General features: G+C 26.8%; 1 protein-coding gene across 1 annotated transcript; it reads right to left on the bottom strand.

The window, feature by feature from the left end:
• Nucleotides 1–1,156: 1,156 nt before the first annotated feature.
• Nucleotides 1,157–8,972, bottom strand: LOC126656488 (cell number regulator 1-like). Its single transcript, XM_050351068.2, has 3 exons — nt 8,619–8,972; nt 8,125–8,337; nt 1,157–1,343 (listed from the first exon to the last, which is right to left on the bottom strand). The coding sequence occupies exons 1-3, from the start codon at nt 8,848–8,850 to the stop codon at nt 1,267–1,269; spliced, it is 522 nt and encodes a 173-aa protein (XP_050207025.1). The 5' UTR covers nt 8,851–8,972; the 3' UTR covers nt 1,157–1,266.
• Nucleotides 8,973–9,410: the final 438 nt, after the last annotated feature.

Here is a 9,410-nt window from a genome sequence, read left to right as displayed (position 1 = left end):
GACAAATAATCACACACACACACACACACATATATATATATATATAATATATATAAAATTATTTAATTATAGCTATTAATAATATAAATTAGAAAATTTTGTACAAATTAAGAATGATTGGATCAATTAAAAATTATTTAAATGATTTTATATATTATAAAAATAATTTAAATAATTTTATATATTATAAAAATAAAAATATTCTAATACGGATTGTTTTATCTAAATAGTTAATAAAATCAAAACAGCTATCAAGAGGTTGAAAAGCTACTATCGGTTTTTAAAAAAGGTTTATCAAACATTTAAACGAAGCTGTTTGAAAAGTAAAAGTTAAAAGTTTCACTAAAAAGATGAACCCAACTACCCTATATTTTGTCGTGTTAAAGAATATTTGTGAAAGTCAAGAAAAGAAAAATAAAAAATTAGCCACAATTTTGACTAAAAATATTAAAAATAGTTTTCTTGAACCACTGGAGTTTATTTTTCTTTCTTGAAATGTTATCAAACAACAATTTAAGTTTTCTAAATTTTCATGGTCTTTTAAATAAATCCTAATCATTAAAACCAAATGAGTCAACATTCTCTAAAATGGACAAAATTTAACACCAAAAGCATTCCAACCAGAAGAAGAAATAAAATGGGTATTTTCCAAATATAACGATAAAATTTCACGTCAAAAATGCATATTCGTCATGAAAGCATTATGAAAAGGAATGAGTGATGCTGAAATTGCTAAGAATTTGAAGAAACAAATAGTTATGGTGATAAGTTTATAGATTTTAGAGAAATTTATGATGATGATAATTCAAATCTTCGCAAAATTAAGATATGGAGTTAGGTTGTGGAGTTAATCGTCAATACATCCATAACCATAAGAGTTTTGTAAAATGAATTAATATTTACACAGTAAAAATGACATGTATTTTAAATAAAAATATGTCACTTATTTAATAATATTATATTTTGTGTTAATTATATTTAAACATCGAATAAAAAAGACAATATATATCTAACTTATAGAAATCTAAGATGATATCTTAAATTATTTTTATAATATGTCAGTCCATTTTTCATATTTTCTAAATAGATTTCTAAGAGTGTTACACAAAAACCAATTAGTAGCAATATTTTCTTTCGACATTGTATCAAATGAAAATTAATTTAAAATAATAAAAGCAGCAATAATATAATTCAAAAAATATTCTTACACAAGATGAGAAAGTAGGGAAAAGCTTGGTGTACGAATTAACGGAGAGCCTAAACTGATCACCGGTTCATGCCAGTACTTACAATCGGAGCAACTGTGATTCCTCTACTCTGTCTATCCATATTAGCCTGCCAACCTTCATAAAAATTATTATATTAGTTGAGTTCATATATGCATGATCTAATGATAGAGATATTGTAATTCATTCTCAGACTTTTAGATTATATATTTTCTCTCGTTATTATAAATTTTATATAAAAAAAAAAAGTTGTCGTATATTGTTATTTCATCTAACAGCAAAATAAACAATAAATTAGCAATTAAAATCTTATTGAACTAGTGGGAGTATAAAGTTAAAAGTAGCATCATAGTCTGGTGCCTTGAGTACTTCTATTGGCAAATGTAGGGTGGCGTGAGGTGGGGCGGCCGCCCTAACAATTTGACAAGAATCCTTAGACAGTTGCATCAATCCACTATCCTCGCCTCGGTCCTTTAGCGATATGATTTTTCTTAGAATGCGAATTGATTCGCCAAAATAAAGATCCAAATCGGCGTCATTAATTTTCTACATGTGCATGTTTTATTAGAAAAAAGAAGACAACAAATTGGGTTGCTATATCTTGATATATGTGCAGGTTTTAAAATTTGTCTTTCTTTGAAAAAAATCTCATTTCAAATTAGGGTTGCATATCTTGATTTTTGTAAACTTTTAATTGTTTTGGCCCTTTTATTTTTAAAATTACTGACTTCAAAACAAAGTTGTTTTTGAAGTCATGAAAAAACAATATTGAATAATCTCGCCCCACCTGTTTTTTTATTAACACTAAATTTAATAAATATAAATGATTATCGTAAAAGAACAACAATTCTAATTAATATAATTTATTAACTAAACAGCCTAAATATCTAAACGACTCTTCTTTATATTAACAAAATATGGCACTGCGAAAAATTCAAAACTAAAGACATCATTAATTCTTTCTAGTGATTTTTTTCTATAAATTTTGGAGCCTATAAGACTTTAAGGCTCCTCCTTTAAAATTAAGAACATTGGTTAAGTACCCATGACATACAAGTTTGCTTGAAATTTGAGTATCAAGTCTCCAAATACATGCATGATCATAAAATCTGTGTCAAACTCTTTAAAATATTTATGATCATGAAAATATTGCTTACCCCATACTAGATGTGCATAGTTAAATTTTTCCAACAAATAATTAATGATCTGTTAACTCTTCTAATTGACTTTTATGAATCTTGTTTTTCTTGTAGGATTTATATAATGAACTGTGATCAATATCTATTTTTTAAGTTTATTGATATTTATCATCTAGTTTGATAAGCGCCTTACTACAAGCGGCTCTCATGTCAATACAGTTCATTGCAGATTCATTCTCACAATTCTTTTTAAAAAATATACACCTTTCTTCGTGGGTTAAAATTGCAACATGAGTTGCAACTAACCCACTTTTACTTTTGTCACCATCAAATAGGAGACAAACAAGATTATCCATATTTAGTGGTAGATGTCATGTTGTTTTGGATAACAGTGACGAAAAACATAAACCAATATTTTATTTTAATCCCATCATTTGACACCAGAGTGATGTTGAATTTTTCAAAGTCTTTACCCATGTTATTGTTTGAGCAATCAAATCCTTTGGTACATAAATTTTATTGGTGGAAAAACGATACGACTTTAATAAGAGATCGAATAGTTAGTCTAAATTTATTAGGAACATATATGGTTTCCGTTTTTAAGGGAAACTGAGCGGCTATTATCAAAAAATTATTTCTAATATTAATTTTTTAATTCATTGATCAAATGTTAAGTCAAAATTAGAGTATATAATTTCTCCACATTTTTCATTAATAAAAAATACCATAATTAATTTTTATAAGTAAATTTTATAAACTTTGTATGATTTTAAAGTTACAGTTTGATATAGGATAAAAACTAATACTAATACTCATGTTAAAAGAGCATATAGAACCTGAATTGTTATGAGTGTAATACTTATCATGGTCCCGGCTCAATTGGATATTACAAAGTTGAAGCAAATGATGTTTTAGCTTTATTTAGATTTTTTTTTATAGAACAGAATATTAGTTTTTCTACCTATAATTACTCAATTTATTGAGGTAAGATATTATCTTAACGTATATGGTGATAGTACTACCAACCAACTTTTGGACGTTGCTTATTTTGAGGCAGAAATTGGAAAAATATATGATTTATCTATTTTTAGAGTCAAGTTATCATGTATGGAATAATCACATATGCTGAGGTAAAACAGATCTATCATCAATATGGGTTGCTCTTGAACCTACGTTATGGACTTAATTATTACTCTAAACCAGAGAAACGAGGTCAATTGCATCAATTGTTATTCTGTACTCGGGACCTTATTTCTTTTCTAGAGGTGCAATTTTGTGATAGCTCAAATACTTTTAATAGTTTTCATGATTATCATTTTGGTGCAATGATGGCATCTAAATCGTACAGATTCAAAATCACCTGTTACCGTTCAACACGAACATGGATCTCCACCAAAAATTTCCTGGATATGTCAACCACAACTTTCAAACTGCAATTGAATTCGTATTACAACATTTAAGAACTAAATAAAGAGTTGAGGTCTGTTGAGAAAGAACTGGATAGTGTAAGAAGTGAGGTGCGGAAAGCATCTTATGAGGTAAATTTCTCAAGGGGCGGAGGTAGGATGGGGCGAGATAGGGAGGCCGCCCCCACCCCTCCAACAAGCACCCTTAGACCGGTGCATCGATCTACTGCCCTCATCCCAGTCCCAGTCTAGTTCTTTGGCAATTTGGTTTTTTTTATAGCATAGATTGATTTGTCTGATTAAAGATTTAAATAGGATTTAATTTTGAAAGAGGGGTAACATTTATGATTTTAGGATTTTGTATATACTAAATTGGGCTACTATATAGGAAATTTAGGCCCACTACATTTCATAAAAAAAAGGGAATTTAGACTTTCATATTCAATTTGTCTTTTTTTTTTAATTTTTGTTTACATTTTATATATTCTTAAACCTAATATAATTAGCAATGTATTCTTAAATATGTTTTTAAGTTGTTATTACTTCAAATAGTTAATGTGATATTTTAAAGCTATTTATGAGTTAAATTAAAATATATATTGATCCATGATGAAATTTTAGAGTACCGCGTCCAGAAAAAGCGAACCGATTATCCTACCCCTAAAATATCAGAATCTCTAATTACAAGCGAATTAAGTATTTGTTCCAGTATCACGACTCGTGCGTACCACAAATCTAGCAATTATTGTCCACCATCTAAGCCTCGAAAGGTGATTGTTACAAAGATTGTTTATTTTACCCCTAAATATAGTTTCTAATTTTTTACTAAACCTTAAGTTTTATTTTTGAACCGCCGCATCAAAACGACGTCATTTTGGATTAAATCAAAATGATGATGTATTGATGCAGCGAGTTTTAAACTGACTTAGCGCCAAAACAATGTCGTTTTGGCAAACGTTGGAACCACAAAAGGGGTTCCAACATGCATTAGCTGACAATGTATTTTTTAACCTGGTTCCGACTTTCACTTATGTTTCCTCTATCCTCCACAGCAATAACCTTAAACTAAATTATTTAAACCCTACAATTTAATAATATAGTCTTATTCTACTAAAATTGAAAAATCTATTATCTTTTTGCTCTCTATTTGAAAAAATTGTGATTCTCATTCGAATTTAAGTAATTTTTTCACGTTTTAAATCATGGTTATCTATTTCAAATAATGGTTGCGGATTTTGAATTTTTTTAACTTTTAATCGTTTTGGACGCTTTATTTTTCAAATTACTAACGTCAAAACAACATTGGTTTAAAGGTATGGAAAAAAATTGCTAAGTAATCTCGCCCCACCAGGCTTCAAATTCTAGCTACGCGTCTAAGTCTTCTGCTGTAGCAATCATTAAACTTGTTTTTTATATATATGTTATCTTGATGCTCAATTCTTCTTTTCAATTATTTTAGACAAAATAATAAAAAATTAACCTGATTTAGAAAAAAATAAACAAATTAGCCTCTTGAATAAATTTTAAGTCTACCATTGAGAATAGAGTAGTCTGAGTCTGGAGTAGACTCAGTCCACCACGTCATCGGTGGACTAAATTTATCACATAATGACACGTCATTAAAATGATGGCAATCCTATAAATTTGTTTATTACTTATTTACACATTTGAATAGTAATATTATAAGATTGTCATCATTTTAATGACGTGTCATTATATGATAGGCTTAGTCCATCAATGACGTAGTGTACTGATTTTATCTAAAAATTTCTCGTAGATCAAAAGATTAACTTGGCCGATAAAGAATTTTGCTCCCATTTTTAAATGCTCCACCTTTTCCGGTTTTTTTTTGTTTATGGCCCGACTTTTAAAAACCATCAATTTTAGCCAATTTTTCAATTTTTAATTTAAGTTGTAGCTATTTGTTCAAATTGGAGTATAAAAATGTTCAAATATATATTTTATATATCACTTCATACTATAAAAAAAATCAAATATAAAGTAATATAAAGAGTATATTTAATTTTTTTTCACTTCAATTTAAACAAATAGGTATAATAGAATCTGAAAATTGAAAAATAAGTTATTGAAGACTATAAAACGTGAGGCAATGAACCAAAAAATTAAAAAAAAGCTGGGATATTTTTAAATGAATGAACCTTTGGTTTATTGATTAGGCTCCGATTATACCTTTTTAGCTATTAAAATTGGCCTATAAATCTGTATACCAAGGGATTAAAAATGTAAAATTGTTTCTTTAATTATGAAAAACTAGCCGTAAGTCCTGCATATTTACGTGGAAACAAATTAATATTTATTTAGATAATAAATTTATTAAAAAATATATAAAAAATGCAATTTTTTTATATCCAAACTAATAAAATAAAAATATATTTTAACTTTAATAATAAATAATTTGGAAGTGTTGATTATCTCTAATATTTATACTCTTTTAATAAGAACTATTATATTAGTTAAAATTTAAATAAACTATAATGTTAAAATAACTAAAAGTAAATAATTATTTCATATAAAATGTGAACTTATCAAAATTCTTGATTAATTTTTATTTTAAAGATTAATATTCAATAAAATTTGTCGATACTAAAATATATATATATATATATATATATTAAAACATTATTATGTGTAGAGATTAGAAATTACTATTATAGATAAGAACACTCATTATAATAAATATAATTTAAAAATATTGACGGTCTCTAATTCTAATATTCTTTTATTAATAACTTTTATATTAGGTAAAAATCAAATAAAAATTAATATTAAAATAGTAAAAATTAAATAAATATTTTGTATAAAATGTGAGCTTGTCTAAAATTTAAGATTAATTTTATTTTTTAAAAATTAATATACAATAAAATAAATAATTTATAGAGATTAGAAGTTAATATATATTAGAATTGTATTGTGTTGAGATTAGAAGTTAATATAAATTTACACTCATAAGCAAGCTCTTTTTATTCTCTCAATTATATAAATATATAGATTTATTATAAAAAAAACTAAAGTGACTCGTAAAATAAAATAAATATGAGATTTTTTTTGTTATTATTTTATAGTTAAATGAGTTTGTGTTTCCATAGGTGGAACTATCTGTGCAGGCTGACGTCAGATTTTTCTTAAATGGAAACAAAGTTCGTAGAGAATTTAGAGATAGAGAACTGAGTTTAAATCAGAAAAGGCAGAGATAAATTAAAAATTAAATGGCCTAATGATTTAAAAAACCATGACCTTTTCGATTCTATCATGGCGTTAAAAACTTGTTAATTTTACCCTATTTCACATTATCGTTTTAATTAACTGTGTTTAAAGATAAAATTAAATTCATTTTTATTCAAAAAAATACAAATAAGTCCTTTATTTTTTAAAAACTAACTAAAAAACATAATCACTTAAAATTAATTTAAATTTTTAATTAATTTAACTAAATCTAAATAAATTTTAAACATGTACTATTAATATATGCTATAAATGGAGAATGTTTTGAATTTTGTCAAATGAAAAAGACGTCAATTTAATATTTCAGGATACAATTGAAACGATAAAATTGGAAATATGATAAAATTGACAAGTTTTCAACGTTAGGGTAGATCGAAAAGAGATTATAAGGTCGGAGTCTTTTAAAGTACTAGTTTCGCATTACGTGCTATGCACGTGGCTCGTAACGTAACTCGTCAATGAACATATTAATAAATTTGTTATAATTATATCAATTTTTTATTTATAATTAATATTAAATTAGTAAAAAAAAATGTAAAAGTAAATATAATATATTCTGTTATTAAATTTTTATCCATATTGAATTTATTTTTCTTTTGATTTTATAATAACCATAATTAAATAATTAACTTAATTTTATTAATAATATTTTTAAAAATAATAAGATAGAAATTTAAATAATAATATATTGACCAAATACAGTATTTTAATTTTATAGTTCAATCAAACTAAAAGATAGGCATTCCTACTAATTTGGAGACAATTTAGTTATTTTTTACTAAAAATTAAATTGGAGATAATTTAGCTACCTATTCTAATTAGGACTTTATTTATAATAATGATTAATTAAATAACTAATTAGTTAATGACTATAAAACCTTTATTTAGTAGTAAACTGAAAAGGATTTTTCAGTAAATTTGCCTGTCCCCCCCCATCCGTGCGTTTATATATAGTATAGATTAGGCCAAATTAAATTCGGATAGAAAAAAGTATGAATCTGTCACTTTATCTATCGAGGTAACATATTTTAATTTCCACAATTTTATTTTTTATAAATAAAACTAAATAGGTGATAGTAATTAGGACAAAAAATAGTATTTTGTACTTACCAATTCCCATGTCAAATCCACGATTTCGGAGCTCTCGATATTCTTGACAAAGAGCACATAATTCACAAAAGAAGTGAACCAAGCAATCCACACATGGTGCTTCCTCCAAATCATATTGTCCTCTTAATCTCGACCTATAGAAGCATGAGTATAAGCATGATAACCCTGTAAACCCTAGTAGCACACCATACACTGCACCACTTGCTCCACAAGCTACAACATTCAAACATCAATTAACACCACATTCAAACTCAACACTACTCAACACGGAAACGGAAACAGAAATGCTAAAATGAAAAACATTAAAAACTGCGAAATAACACTGAAATGAGAAGCACTGAAACGAAAAATGATAAAATACTAATATATTTTATCAAAATAGTTTATAAATATAGAGTTTCGGCGTCTCATAAATATCTCCGAAAACGTTGAAATATAAAAAGCAAAGTTTTCATCCAACATACGAATTAAGAAAATGCGAGTTGAAAGCTTACATATAGAACCCTTATTCACAATCTCAGCAATCTGTCCGAAGGTAACACACGGACACATGCAAGTGACCAAACAATTAGCTGGGTCATCGCAACAGTGGCAAAGACCGGTAGACCACCGCATTCCGGTGGCACCGCCGGAGGAGACGTAAGGATTATGGGCGGTGTGAATGTTGTTCATTGGATAGCCTTGTGAAGAACGTTTTGTATCGTTTTGAACATATGGAGGATACATTTTTTTTTCTTTTTTCTCCCTCTTTCAAGTTGCTGGCTTTAAATTATGTGAAGAACTAATTACAAGAAATTCTAGTAGTTAAAAAAACCGACATAGCCCACGTGAAGTTGAGACATGAAGCTTGGGTTTGAAGAGATTTTATAGTATAGTTTACAATACATTGATTGTAGAAATCGAAGGTAAGATATTACTTTCTTGTATATATTTTAATTTTCTATGCCTATATTACACATTTACACTACAAGAAGGATTAATTCAATAACATCGTTACAAATAATTTATATTTTTATATAAGATTTAGTGGATAAAAAGTTCAAGTGTTTTCGATAATTTTAACCTATTTTTAAAGGTTGGCAACGATTTTGTTTCAGTTTCATAGTTGCTTAATTGACATATCTGTAAAATCATGAAAATAAACTAATATTTCAGAAAAAAATACATAAATAAATATTCTCAATTTATTGTACGTTCAATTTTAAAGCACTAAAAAAAGAGAAAATAACAAGAAACCCACAATAATGACTCACTATTTCACATAATGCAATATTAAATAATTTATT

Source organism: Mercurialis annua, linkage group LG7 (assembly GCF_937616625.2).
Source record: "Mercurialis annua linkage group LG7, ddMerAnnu1.2, whole genome shotgun sequence".
Classification (NCBI taxonomy): domain Eukaryota; kingdom Viridiplantae; phylum Streptophyta; class Magnoliopsida; order Malpighiales; family Euphorbiaceae; genus Mercurialis; species Mercurialis annua.
This window is presented reverse-complemented; position numbering and strand designations above follow the sequence as displayed.